Below are 14,523 nucleotides of genomic sequence, written 5' to 3' on the forward strand. Positions count from 1 at the left end.
ACATAGACTGGAAGCATCGATATACGGTAAACTGACGCAAAACTCTATGAGCCACCAATGCTTTTTTTACCCACAGTGCACTGCACTAGAATTTGTTAACGGTCGGACAATGGGGAACCAGTACCTCTCTATCTAACCCAAAACGGAAACATTATTTAGCCAGTTTAAACCTGGAACTATTAGATGTAAGTCATACTTATGGCAGAGTTTTAAGTCTTTACGGACAATGCACTATAAAAAGACAATTTATAATAACAATATACATGTTTAGGGACCTGTCAGCACATTATAACATAAAGAAACACTTTAGGGTCCAAAATATCTTTAAATAATTATAAATTAAAACTTAAAAAAAAAAGGTCGATCCACCTCAGCAAAAGAAGAACATCTTCAGATTTTATACATACCGATAATTTAAAAAAAAATAAAAATAGCCGAAGAAACCAACAAGCGGATATTGCTACTTTCTTATTGCATAGGCATTTTTTTGTTTACTATTATTGCATTTTTTTTTTTTTTTTTTTTGGTTTTGGCATCATCGAAGCAAAAATGTAAAAAAAAAAGTTCTGTACCATCAGAATTACCCATAAAGGCTGAAAAACAAAAAGAGCGGTAGCGCCGGGCGCGTTTTGTGCAGTTATTGTCACGTATCAGTCAGATATTCCAGGGCTTCCCGTTTATTGGCAAATTGCGGCTCGGGAATGGAATCTTCTCTCACCCCCGTGGGAAAAAAAAAGTCTTTTTAAAGCTTCCACAACCATTTTTGGTGATGAAAACTCTTTGGAATGGTTCAGTTGGACATAAATAATGATCAAGAAATAAGAGTTTTAAGGCCATGTGTGCTTGTAACCATCTCATTTGAAACATAGTGGCAAAAATATTTTGCCAAATCAGTTTACTTGCATTATTTTTTTTATTTATAAAAGCCTATAAAAGTTAAAAATAGTGACATCCAAAAAGTTCATTTAAAAAAAAGGCACTTCTGTGTTCTGTGGAAAAATGTCTTCCTATTGGCTGTTCTGTCATCAGTAAGGCCTCCATACGGATTCATCCATTCGACCAGTGGAGTTTAACACAGTAGGAGAGCTGCTGTGGCTTCCGTCTGCATCCACCCCATCATTCTGATTGGCCAGATTGGGGTTAAGCAATGTGCCCCCGTTGGACGTGGTGCAGGGTGGTAGCATCCGAGATGGAGATCTGTCACCCCCGGGAACCATGGGGAACTGGTATGATCCAGATGATGTACCGTAGTAAAGGTAGGGAGTGCTGCTGGTTTGGAATGGTCCACTTTGATTCTGGGAGGAGCCTGGATAAGGGGGTGGTAGGTAGGTATGATAGTGAGTGGTTGCAGACATACCTAAAGACATCCCTGTGGTGACAGGAGGACTATACGTGAATGTGGCAGGATAGTGCATTCGTGGGTTGGAAAACCGACTCTCTGTTAATGATGAAATACTTGTAAACTGCCGCGGATCGGAGAATGGACCCAGTTCCGAAGCACCTAAACAAAGAAAAACAAATGTCAATATATTTGTTTTAAATGTGGTCCTTTGGTAAATCTGTACAATCAATTATTTATCAAAATTTCTACTCTGTGTTTGGGATTGTTACATGACCTGTGCAAGTCCAACAAAAGCTAAATGCTGATTGGTTACTGAACCGAGACAGACTATTTGGCTGTAAAAGATTTACTAAAATCTCAAGTTATATTGATTTTCTTTCACTCTCTCTTTCTCTGTATACAGGTATAGGACCCGTTATTCCGGATAAGGGGTCTCCATACCTTAAGTTCACTAAAAAATCAATAAAACATTAATTAAATCCATTAGGATTGTTTTTTTGCATCCAATAAGGATTATTTATATCTTAGTTGGGATCAAGTACAGGTACTGTTTTATTATTACAGAGAAAAGGGAATCATTTAACCATTAAATAAACCCAATAGGGCTGTTCTGCCCCAATAAGGGGTAATTATATCTTAGTTGGGATCAAGTACAGGTACTGTTTTATTATTACAGAGAAAAGGGAGTCATTTAACCATTAAATAAACCCAATAGGGCTGTTCTGCCCCCAATAAGGGGTAATTATATCTTAGTTGGGATCAATTACAGGTACTGTTTTATTATTACAGAGAAAAGGGAATCATTTAACCATTAAATAAACCCAATAGGGCTGTTCTGCCCCCAATAAGGGGTAATTATATCTTAGTTGGGATCAAGTACAGGTACTGTTTTATTATTACAGAGAAAAGGGAATCATTTAACCATTAAATAAACCCAATAGGGCTGTTCTGCCCCCAATAAGGGGTAATTATATCTTAGTTGGGATCAAGTACAGGTACTGTTTTATTATTACAGAGAAAAGGGAATAATTTAACCATGAAATAAACCCAATAGGGCTGTTCTGCCCCCAATAAGGGGTAATTATATCTTAGTTGGGATCAAGTACAGGTACTGTTTTATTATTACAGAGAAAAAGGAAATCAGTTTTAAAATTCTGAATTATTTGATTAAAATGGAGTCTGTGGGAGACAGGTTTTCTGTAATTCGAAACTTTCTGGATAACGGGTTTCTGGATAAGGGATCCTATACCTGTATAGCATAACTAAATTTAGAAACATTTTTGAAATTTGAATAACAGAATTTCAAGTTTCTCTAATGCAAAACTGAAGATTTTATCTGAGAATTGCTTTTCATGGGCATTAAGGTTACAAATATCTTTAAAACCATTGGAAATTTTTCATGAATGATGGTTGGAAATATGCATAGAATTACATTTTCTTGAATTAGGCAAATAATGACTAGGAAACAGAGAGTAAATATGTATACTGTATATATACACACACACACACATATATTCAGCCAGACCACGCAACTTTAAAAAAAAAAAGCAGACATTTTTCAAAAGGCGACAGTCACACCTCTGCTAATATAAACCTTTTCTTGTCCTTATGATTTTTGCCTCGGTGCCTTTCGGTCAGAAACTCGGAACAATTAAATTTCCATATGTTTCCATTTATTTTGCTGCAAAAGCGTCATTAAGGCCAGGGTCTGGCTACAATCCAGCCGTGCTCAATGAGCTTTTTCTTGTCTCCATTAGCCCTCTACCTGCTCCCGGTCTCTAGGAACCGTAGCCCCCACAAATGTTTATGGCCGCCAGGTAATGTCACTTGTCATTCATTTTACAGCTTCGAGCCCAAAAGATGTGGTTTGCTGGAAATCATAAAAAGAGTAAATTTCTTCCAGAATTCCTACACTTTAGCTTTTCACTCTCAATTACCCCATGCCTGGTGCTGCTAAGCCTTCATCCCCGTGTCACATTAATCACACCCTAATCTCCCCATTAATTTGATAAGTTGAACGCAGCCATTTTCCAGTTTTCTGCAGTCGGTTCCCATTATCTTCTACTGAGTCAAAAATATATTGCGAGCTCTGCAATGTTTATATCGAGTAGGGAAAGCCGACCTCCAGTGATTGCTTACATATAGCAGTCGGAGGGAGATTCCGCCACAGTGTTGTGACTTATAGGAACATATCGGCTAATAAACATAGACAGAGGGTCATTTTTGTGTTCAGGGAGGCTAATTAAAGACATTTTCTACACAGTATCCCAGGGCTAATTCCAAGTGTAATACCCCAGTACACATGGCAAGATAAATACAGTGCCAATTCTATATATAATGCCCCCAGAACACATATCTGGATAAATACAGTGCCAGTGCTATATACAGTATAATGCCCCCAGAAAACATTGCAGGATAAATACTATGCCAGTTCTATATATAATGCACCAGAACAAAGATCAGGATAAAAACAGTGCCAGTTCTATATACATAATGCCCCCAGAACACATTGCAGGATAAATACAGTGCCAGTTCTATATATAATGCACCAGAACAAATATCAGGATAAATACAGTGCTAGTTCTATATACATAATGCCCCCAGAACACACTGCAGGATAAATACAGTGCCTGTTCTATATATAATGCACCAGAACAAATATTAAGATTAATACAGTGCCAGTTCTATATATAATGCCCCCAGAACACATGACAGGATAAATACTATGCCAGTTCTACATATATAATGCCCCCAGAACACATGACAGGATAAATACAGTGCCAGTTCTATATATAATGCCCCCAGAACAAATATCAGGATAAATACAGTGCCAGTTCTATATATAATGCACCAGAACAAATATCAGGATAAATACAGTGCTAGTTCTATATACATAATGCCCCCAGAACACACTGCAGGATAAATACAGTGCCTGTTCTATATATAATGCACCAGAACAAATATTAAGATTAATACAGTGCCAGTTCTATATATAATGCCCCCAGAACACATGACCGGATAAATACTATGCCATTCTACATACATAATGCCCCCAGAACACATGACAGGAAAAATATTATGCCAGTTCTATATACATAATGCCCCCAGAACAGACTGCAGGATAAATACAGTGCCAGTGCTATATATAATGCCCCCAGAACAAATGGCAGGATAAATACTAAGCCAATTCTATAGATAATGCCCCCAGAACACATAGTAGTATAAATACCGTGTCCATTTCATGTATAATCACCCTACAACACATAGCTGGATTCATAAATAATAATACCTCCAAGGGCCCACCAGAGATCCTTTAAATGTAACTGCAATAAAATGTGTGTGGCATTCGTCTCTCCCTGGTGGTTCTGACTACTGAAATACACAAGGCTGCTACAGAACCAGCAGTGCAGCAAGGGAGCTGCAGACACTACTTTCAATTGCAATTACAAGTAATATTAATACCAATGAAAAGGCATAATGAGTGTGTATTGGGAAGTTTCTCAGAATGACACTTTCATGATGCAGAACCCACAGTGAGAGCGGCGCGCTGAGACCACCTGAATGCTCCGCGGTTACAAATCGGAATTCTTTTTTTTTTTCTCGCTGCTGGTAATTAGTGGTGTACATGACACAGGCAGAAATAAAGGGAGGCAGTGAATGGAGGAAAGCGCACTAGCTCTGAGCATTTCCTCCGTCCCCGTCTGTTGTAAATCAAGTCATATTTGTAAATGAATGAGAATGTTATTTATATTGCAGGCAGTAGGAACTGGAAAATTGCTACTCTTTTCCTAGCCTCTGTTCCTGAGTCATTAACGGGCTCTGAGCGAAATCACTCATTGCTGCAGATGCTGCGGAACTACAACTCCCATTCACCTCAGTGGGCCTAGTGCTGTAACAACACACCTACATCAGATTTGTGATACCCTTGTGCAATATAAAGAATCTCTCTCTCTCTCTATATATATATAGCTGTTTTGCCTTCACTGATTTAATTTTATCATATGCTGTCCATTGGAATCCTGGGTAAGTGGGTGGAGGTATGAAATAAGTTTATATAAGGTGTTTCTCTTATATAGGAGTGTTTTGTCTTTATTAATTCAATTATAGCACAATGTGACCCATTACCCGTTACCTGAGCTTAGGGGCTGACAACATAAAATATTCACAATACAAGGCCAATTAGTAATTCATTCAGATTACATGGCAGCCTAGAAACCATTGCACTCTGAATCAGAGTGATTAATAATCAGCCCTGTTTTAATAATCAGCCCCATAGAATCAGCTTCTATGACAGATGAAGCCTCATTTTCTGACTGATTATTTCTGGTGACCCCTTAGCTTAGCAACAGCAGCCCAGAGCCCACTGAGCACGTGCAGTGCCACTGGCACACAAAAAATGGCCTAACAATATCCAAGATAGGGAGCTGCTGTGGGCAACTGTAAAGGCCTGGATTATATATTGTATATACACAAATACAGAATTTCTAACCATATAAACTTTATGCTTTAGTTCTTCTTTAAATAGAATAATGGGCAAGTGGGTAAACCAGTAGTTTATTTATTATTTGAATTTTGCCTTCTCTCAGTTCTACAACCACTATTATGGTATGCTCAGGATGATGGGAGTTGTAGTCCCACAGCTGCGGGTTTGGATTTACACCTACCTGTAACCACTGATACTTTACCTTTCTATTGATAGCTATGGAAATGTTACCGTTTCATTTAGACTCACATTCAGTACATATTTTATAAGCCCCCCCCCCGGCGGCCGTGCCTTGGCAGCACTGTGAGTATTGCATTTTATTATGGGCATCACAGCCAAGCAAATTACAGCACATTTTATACATGGAAAATATTCCATTCCATAGCAGGCACATAATATTCCAGGGATTTTGCTGACGGAACGTTACTGTATATTTTACTGTCCAACCAAGGAACGGAACAGTGGGGCCTTAGAAAATAGGGTATTAACGAGACTCTCTGTATAGCACATAAAATGAAAGGGCACCTCCGTATCTGATTGCAATTTGTGGGACCCACATTACTCCCCTCATTTTGCTGCAAAGGAAAAACCATGGGCACTAATATATTGTATATATAATGTAATATATTGTCTAATTTGGTCCAATTTGGTCACAAATAAACTCTCCATAACCGGTGCATCAAAATGAAGTGCACAATAGGGGATAAAGGGCAGGAGGGTGGGACACCTACATTCCTCCACCCACCCCTCGTGAATACAGTGCTGCCAAACACAGGCAGTGCTGTATTCTGCCCTTCAGTTTGGAATGTGATAGGGGCCTTCAATCTTTTTCAGTAATTTCCGATCTGATAGTAGGTTCCCCCCCAAGATTAGTGAGACAGCCCTGTGATTTGGGCACTTTCTCCCATATGAAATAATATTTATCTGTCTCTGCAAGGCCTGTGTTTGCTTACAGCGCTGGATAAACTGGGGCAATGGAGGGACAGGAGCTTCAGACTATTGATAGAAAACGGTTGTAAACACTTGAAAATCAAATATTTGTTCTACAATAACTTCAGCTGCATGTAGGCAATGGACCCGGGCCCTTCTCACACTCACACGCTGGGCCCAGCCTTACACCCAGTAGGAAAGGAAGGGAAGAAGCTCTAAAATTGCAGCTAATGGATCCTAAATAGTGACGATTACCTTGTTTCAAGTGCAAGCTTATGGGTATAAAGCTGGGCCCAATATAGTTCCTATATCATTTGTCCCCCACACCCCCTAGGGGCTCCCGCTGTACCCCCTAACCCTCCGTAGGGGCCCCCACTGATCCTCCCTAACCCCCCACTGGACGTCCTCTCCTGAGTGTGTATAAACTTAACACCGTCGACCGCAGGAGCGCCGGCAACGGTCAGGTCGGTTTTTTCCCGGTGTCCCGGCGGCCCAGTCCGACCCTGGATCCCTGGGCTAGACCAAACAGAAGCCAGTTAAGGTACTAGATATTACAGGGCTAGAGCAATAAGTAATAAGTGTACTGGATATATATAGGGCTAGACCAACCTGTAGCCAATCAGTATATGAAAATGCTTGCTGGGCTAGACCAAGCAGTAGTAAATGAATAACTTTCTTACTGCTTTCAGTAGCAATAATATTTACAAGAATTTTGAAACCACTTAAAGATGTGTAATGAATGTGTTTTGTCAATTGGACTTCTTTCATTAAGCAAAATTTTATTTTTGGTGGTTACACGCCCTTTTAGCCCCAACCCATTATGGGGTAGGCAACCAATGGCTATGAATGGCAACGCGTTTCGCATTCCTTCTTTACTTTTTCCAAACAAGAATTAAATCTCAAGTTCAGAGAAAATGTTTTGTCAGAGCGAGTAATAGCCTTAACGAGTGAGATTTCTCAGCCCTGGCTATGGCCGAAGCAGAATAGAAGAGCAAGCTGCACAGTCTCCCTACAGGGCTCGCTGCTATAAAGTCTTCCAACAGGACACTTCTCATTAGGAGGAAATCAGCGGGGTTCCTTGACAGATTGATTAGGAACTGTAAAAACTGCAAAAGGGATTTGCTTTGAAACTAGATCTACTGTAAAAGGGACGGGAAGGAGGGGGGGAAGAAAGCCAGTCCTCAGGCAGCTGCCTGCTTTCCGAAGAGGCCACACACGGAGCCATGGCGGACATGTGACTCGCCTGTCACATCCTGAAGTCATTTCCAGCCTGTGCGTGAGGTTGGATTCTGCTCCGAAGAAAAAAAGGGGGACGAGATATATTGGGAAGGAACATATGGAAACACTTTCAGAGAATCCGTTTCCATGAAATTCATAACGAGCCGAGCGCCTTCAGATGTGGTTATAAGAATGAGATAAGACCCCAAACAAGAGCAGACGACGATCTTACCCTCTCAGCATTTCTTTCCATTTTATATGAGACAAAAAAAAATATCTGATTTTTTTTATTGCAGAGAAATGCAGCTAAAATCAGCCGGAGAACACCTGCCAGGGCTCGGTATCAGCACTGTCCCACAGCATGGACTTGCTAGCCACAGCATGGCTCTCCAGCATCTGATGGTCCCCTCGCAGGTATGGATGCCATGTTGTGGCCCTAAAGCATGTGCACCACGTAGAGCAGGGGTCCCCAACCTTACTTACTCGTGAGCCACAGTCAAATGTAAAAAGACTTGGAGAGCAACACAAGCAGCATAAAAGTTCATGGAGGAGCCAAATAAGGGCTGTGATTGGCTATTAGGGGCCTCTATGCACCCTATCAGCTTATAGGGGCTTTATTTGGTAGGAAATCTTGTTTTTATTCAACCAAAACTTGCCCCCAAGTCAGGAATTCAAAAATAGCTCCCTGGTTTGGGGCACTGAGAGCAACACCCAAGGGGTTGGGAAGCAACATGTTGCCCCTGAGCCACTGGTTGGGGATCACTGGCTTAGAGGGTCTCTATTTGTTGGTTAGAATGCTAGGAATTCTAGTTGAACAGCAGATAGAGGGTTGCAGATTGAAGATAATGAAAGAAATTGATGAAAACCCAACAAATACCATAAAACTAGGTGAAAATGTATTAGCTTGCCCCTGATCTACCCCAACCCCTCCCAGCTGAACTCAGACACACCCTTTATTCAGCTGAAACTCCACCCATTTCACTATATACAAACCAGTACTTTATTTTAATATAAACGTGCCACAAAGAGGGCTTCCGCCCTAAAGCTACCGCTCTAGGCACAGGCCCTCAGGTGCCTATATATAAATAAGGCTGCTGAACAAAAAGTTAAATAACTGAAAAACCACAAAAAATAAAAAATTAGGATTACTTTGCAAATTGTCATAGAATATCACTGTCTGCATCATACTAAAACTTTATTTGAAGGTAAGAGACCCGTTTTACAGAAACCCATTATTCAGAAATTTCTGAATTACAGAAAAGCCATCTCCCATAATCTAATAATTCAGACCTTTAAAATTGATTTCCTTTTTCTGTGTAATAATAAAACAGTACCTGTACTTGATCCCAACTAAGATATAATTACCCCTTATTGGGGCAGAACAGCCCTATTGGGTTTATTTAATGGTTAAATGATTCCCTTTTCTCTGTAATAATAAAACAGTACCTGTACTTGATCCCAACTAAGATATAATTACCCCTTATTGGGGCAGAACAGCCCTATTGGGTTTATTTCATGGTTAAATGATTCCCTTTTCTCTGTAATAATAAAACAGTACCTGTACTTGATCCCAACTAAGATATAATTACCCCTTATTGGGGCAGAACAGCCCTATTGGGTTTATTTCATGGTTAAATGATTCCCTTTTCTCTGTAATAATAAAACAGTACCTGTACTTGATCCCAACTAAGATATAATTACCCCTTATTGGGGGCAGAACAGTCCTGTTGGGTTTAATTACTGTTTAAATTATTTTTTTTTAGTAGACTTAAGGTATGGAGATCTGAATTATGGAAAGATCCCTTATCCAGTCCAGAGTCCAATACTCTGTTGCTTAGACAAAGTTGTGAATATAATAACTTATTGGTTTGCTAAGCGAATCTTATAAGGGATTCTATTGTAATATTAACATCAATGTGGGTTTAGCCGGTGCTGGAACCATCAGAGAGAAAGAACCTATAAACCGAGGCAGAAAAACGTCTGTCTGTTTCTGAATGACCTGTATTTAATTAAAGATTTATTTTTTTCCTTTAAAATAAATGATAATTTTCTATGGAATTCTGAAAAGTTAATCTTGCAGAGGACACATTTGTTACAGGGGATCAAGGCAGGATTACGCCTGTCATGATACGGGATTGTGTGGCAGACATGACAAATAGGAGCGAGCGTTTGGCTGCGGCGCTGTGTGATTGGTATGGCTAAATGGGAGCAGACATAGCGGCTGGACTCAATAGACCCCCGACATGAAAAAAAAACACGAGCTAAATCAGTAGTGAGAGTAACATATATCTTCATCTCTGTACACTTTGTCCTGACATGGGGACATTTCTCACAAATACAATAAAGGGGATGGGGGGGGAGTAACTAAATCATAAAAGTAAAGGAAAAAGCAAAAAAATTTGTGGTTTAATTGTTTTGTTGCACTTTGCTGTTTAATTGTTGTATGTAAATGAACCTTCCCTAGAAATTCTGATTTATAGCTATGGGAACAGAGAGGAGAGAGGAGCCATACTCAGCGCTGCAGGAGTGGAGCAGAGCGTTTAAACAACACATTCATCCCCATAAAGCAGGGCACATACGGCACATTTGGAAGATAAATAGCTATTTTAGACACTATGGGGCTGATTTACTAACCCACGAATCCGACCCGAATTGGAAAAGTTCCGACTTGAAAACGAACATTTTGCGACTTTTTCGTATGTTTTGCGATTTTTTCGGATTCTGTACGAATTTTTCGTTACCAATACGATTTTTGCGTAAAAACGCGAGTTTTTCGTATCCATTACGAAAGTTGCGTAAAAAGTTGCGCATTTTGCGTAGCGTTAAAACTTACGCGAAAAGTTGCGCATTTTTCGTAGCGTAGCAATTTTTTTTTGCATCCAGGGTTTTAATTTTTTTATCTCTCCTGTTTTCTAAGTATATTTTCTATCCCTACATGATACAACAACCTATCATTTTGATAAGAATGTCATTTTTAGGGGTAGTTCACCTTTAAATTAACTTTGGTATGATGAAGTGGGTGACAATTTTCATTTGGTATTGATTTATTTATTTTTGAAGCAATTGACTGGTTTCTAGGGTTCAGTTTACCTTAGCAACCAAGCAAAGGCATGAAACAGAGACTGTAGTAAATGGTGTGAATAGAAAGTTAAGGAATAAAAAGTAACAATAATAAAACAACTGCAGGATCGCAGAGCATCTGTCAGGGTCAGAGACCCCCCATTCAAAGGGGGTGTTCACTTTGAAATTAACTTTTAATATGATGTAGATAGCGATAATTTGCAATTGGTTTTCAGTTTTTGTAGCTTTTCAGTTATTTTGCTTTTAGTTCAGCAGCTCTCCAGTTTGGAATTTTAGCAGCTATGTGGTTGTAAGGTTAAAAGTCATCTTAGAGGTGAACCACCCCTTTAAAAGCTGGAAACGGGCAAAAATAACAAAAACAATCTATAAAAAAAAACAACCAATTGAAAAGTTTCTATGACTGGGACATTAATACAGGTAATTTTTTAAGTAAACTACCTCTTTAACAGGATTAATAAGAAGTGTGATTAAGATGAGAAAGCTTAGAAAGACCAACTTATATTGTAGTGTCACCCACTGTGACCTACAGCCCTTATACTTGCCTATTTGTGTCTGTAAGTTACCCTCCCATATCGATTGTAAGCTCTACGGGGCAGGGACCTCCATCCTCTTGTGTCTTTGACTCTTAACTTATTGCAACTGTATCTTGTATTTATATGTATTTATTGTTATACTGTGTATTTATCTATTATTATCTTAATAACCCCCTGTTTGTATTAATCTATTCTACTGTACAGCGCTGCGTACATAAGTAGCACTTTATAAATAAAGATATACATACATACATACACAGGCCACAGTGGCCTTGCAAGAACCGGAATTATTGTACCAAATGAAGGTATTTTGTGCCTGAATGGTTGGAGATGAGGTCAGGCACCTATGAAGGCGGCGAAGGGTACAAACCATCTTTCCTGCAACCAATGGTGATGACCAATACGGCCACTTTAACTGGTATAAAATTTTCCCTTTTGATAACAAAAATATTATCAAGAGGGATATTTTGGGCTGGCAGTTTCCCTTGTGAAATACAGCCTTATTCCATCCTCAGGACACCTTTATGCCTCTCCTTGGTATCCCTGAATCACTTTGGTTTGATATCCACACGGCTTAAGTTTCAGGAAATCAAATACACCGGTTTGGGCAGCGCTGGGTGTGACTGCCACCATCCTACCACCCACACACCAACATAATTAGTGCAAATTAACAGGGTGTAAAACAATATCTGCGGAGCTGAACAATGTGTCTGTTTTGTCTGCTTTTGGTCTTCCGGCATGGATTATAAGCTCTATAGCTGCAGGGAGGCAGAGAGTCTTACATCAGCTACTGAGGAACCCGGCAAAACAAACACAACAACACAGGTTGCACCACACAGATAACCTTATTTCTCTCCTTATTATAAGGAGTAGGAGAACATGGGGGGATTATTTACAAACAAATATGCCCACTGTTGCAGTTTACACAGATTTGGCCAATTTCCACTATAATGTATGACTACTTGAGTCAGGTTTGGGGGCCGGTATTAACAGACCATCCTGAGATCCTGCTGGACTGCAGATGGTCCAGTTTGCCGGTGCACCATGTTGGAGGTTGCGTTAATAGATAAGAGACAGCAGCTGAGCCCTGCGTTTGGCCAACTTTACTGGCACTGGTATATGTTGTATGATTTAATGGCATTTGCCTGGACTTGTGGGAGCACTTGCAGTCACTCAGGACTGCCGCTGTTTTCCATGCAACAACCGCTTAACCCGATAAATTATACCTCTATTGTTGTATACTTTTGCATTGGCAAGTGGTCCCACAATGACTGGGTCAGTAAGGAGAACATTCTTACATACCCCCGGGGTTCCTGTATAGACAGGTGTTGCCAGCCGAAGCTTTAGCCATTACCTGAGAGGCGCCGGGGCACGTCGGAGATAGCAGGAAGCCCTGTACCGCGGGTGGAGGACAATGGCGTTGTGGAATGGATGGATGGAGATGTCATCTGGCTCAGATAGGATGGATATGATTGGTCATAGGACCATGGAGGGGATGACTGTGTCTGCCTTGGGTCTGAAAATTAAAAACAAGTATATCTGTAATGTGCTATTAGCGGCATTTTACAGTATATCAAAGCAATCGTTGCAAAGAACTTTTAAATGTATGCAGTCCTAGAAACCATTTCTCAGACACCCTTTGGTTCAATCCTAAACTTGTTGGCTCCCCTTAGTTCCAATAAAGCTTACATAAATATTAATAAAGTATCACAATGGTACCCCAAAGTTACAATTGTGGAATGGAAATCACTCCGCACCATGGTTTCTTATACCTGAGCGATTGATCTCAATCGTGCTCCCACTGACCGTGCCATATGCTAAATAATGTCATAAAAGTTGTGATTTGAGAAGTTTTTTTCCCCCATACAATGAATCAAAATTCTCATTGGCTCTCGGGCCTATAATTAAGAGACGTCACAATTACACTTGGGATGAGATTTTATGGACACAGTAGTTGGAGAGCACAAGTTCAGCCGAAGGCAAAATCATTCCGCTTCACTCACTTTCTTCCAGGAGAGAGTATCGATATTCTAGAATGTGGCCCCTTTGGGCTGTGAGAGCAGCCCTCCGCCTAGAACTTTCTGCACTTCCCAGCATGCCATTCATTTGAAAAAATAAATCACAAAAAGGGAGAAATTCACAGAAAAAAAAAAACCTCATGCTTCCTGCTCCGGTGCGCAGCGTGCCAGAATACTTCATTATCCAATTTCTGCATTAACCAGAAGCTGTTTCAGCAAAGCTAAATCATTCCAAAAAGCAAATCGCCTTTAATCCTATTAACAACTGTCCAAGAGATGTTGCTGGCTGGACTAAAGCCTGCTCTCACCACGGACCTCCCTGACTTCCACGTGCAGCCAGTAGTTAGTTGGGCAGCTGCCTCGCCATCGGATACCTTTTAAATGACTAAAGCAGAGCTCATTAGCGTGACCTATAGAGGACTGGATTGGCCAGCTCTGCGTCTAACCCTGTGCGTGAATTGGCCGCGCAGCCAACTGTGCAGTTTACTTTGGTTAAAAGGAAATAAAAAAGAAAATAAAGAAAACAATATGAGTCATGGAAACTACAGAGTAATCCCGACTGCCAGATCAGGATTAAAAATCCACATTTGGAGAGCTGAATTGAGAGGAAGAAGGGAAATGAGCGCTCACCGACCCAAGGACAGGTTGCTACGGGGTGAAATAGATGACCCAATATGGCATTTTTGCAGCATGGAACTGGCATAGATCGATCTGTGATTTAACGCTTTAACCACCACAGTGCCATGTGCCATCAGCCTAAAGGAAGATACTTATCAATGCCTCATTCTAAGCATGGTATAAATAGCAGGTATCTCTTCCATTAGAGAAGCCATTGGCATTAGAAGCACATTTAAATGTTTAGAAAAAAAGAATATCCATTTCTGCATACTTTTACTAATTGGGCGCCATTGCATGGAA

The 14,523-nt window shown here is 40.2% G+C and overlaps 1 protein-coding gene across 2 annotated transcripts in view; it reads right to left on the reverse strand.

The window, feature by feature from the left end:
- Nucleotides 1-229: 229 nt before the first annotated feature.
- runx2 (RUNX family transcription factor 2) overlaps nucleotides 230-14,523 on the reverse strand; it is a 157,440-nt gene continuing 143,146 nt past the window's right edge. The window contains exons 6-7 of one of the 2 annotated variants that reach the window (XM_012970171.3): nucleotides 12,942-13,103; nucleotides 230-1,501 (exon numbers count right to left, since the gene is read on the reverse strand). In XM_012970171.3, coding sequence (XP_012825625.1) covers nucleotides 1,026-1,501; nucleotides 12,942-13,103 — 638 coding nt within the window. In that variant the 3' untranslated portion in view covers nucleotides 230-1,025. 2 annotated transcript variants of the gene reach the window in all.

This window comes from Xenopus tropicalis, chromosome 5, assembly GCF_000004195.4.
Source record: "Xenopus tropicalis strain Nigerian chromosome 5, UCB_Xtro_10.0, whole genome shotgun sequence".
NCBI classification, from domain to species: domain Eukaryota; kingdom Metazoa; phylum Chordata; class Amphibia; order Anura; family Pipidae; genus Xenopus; species Xenopus tropicalis.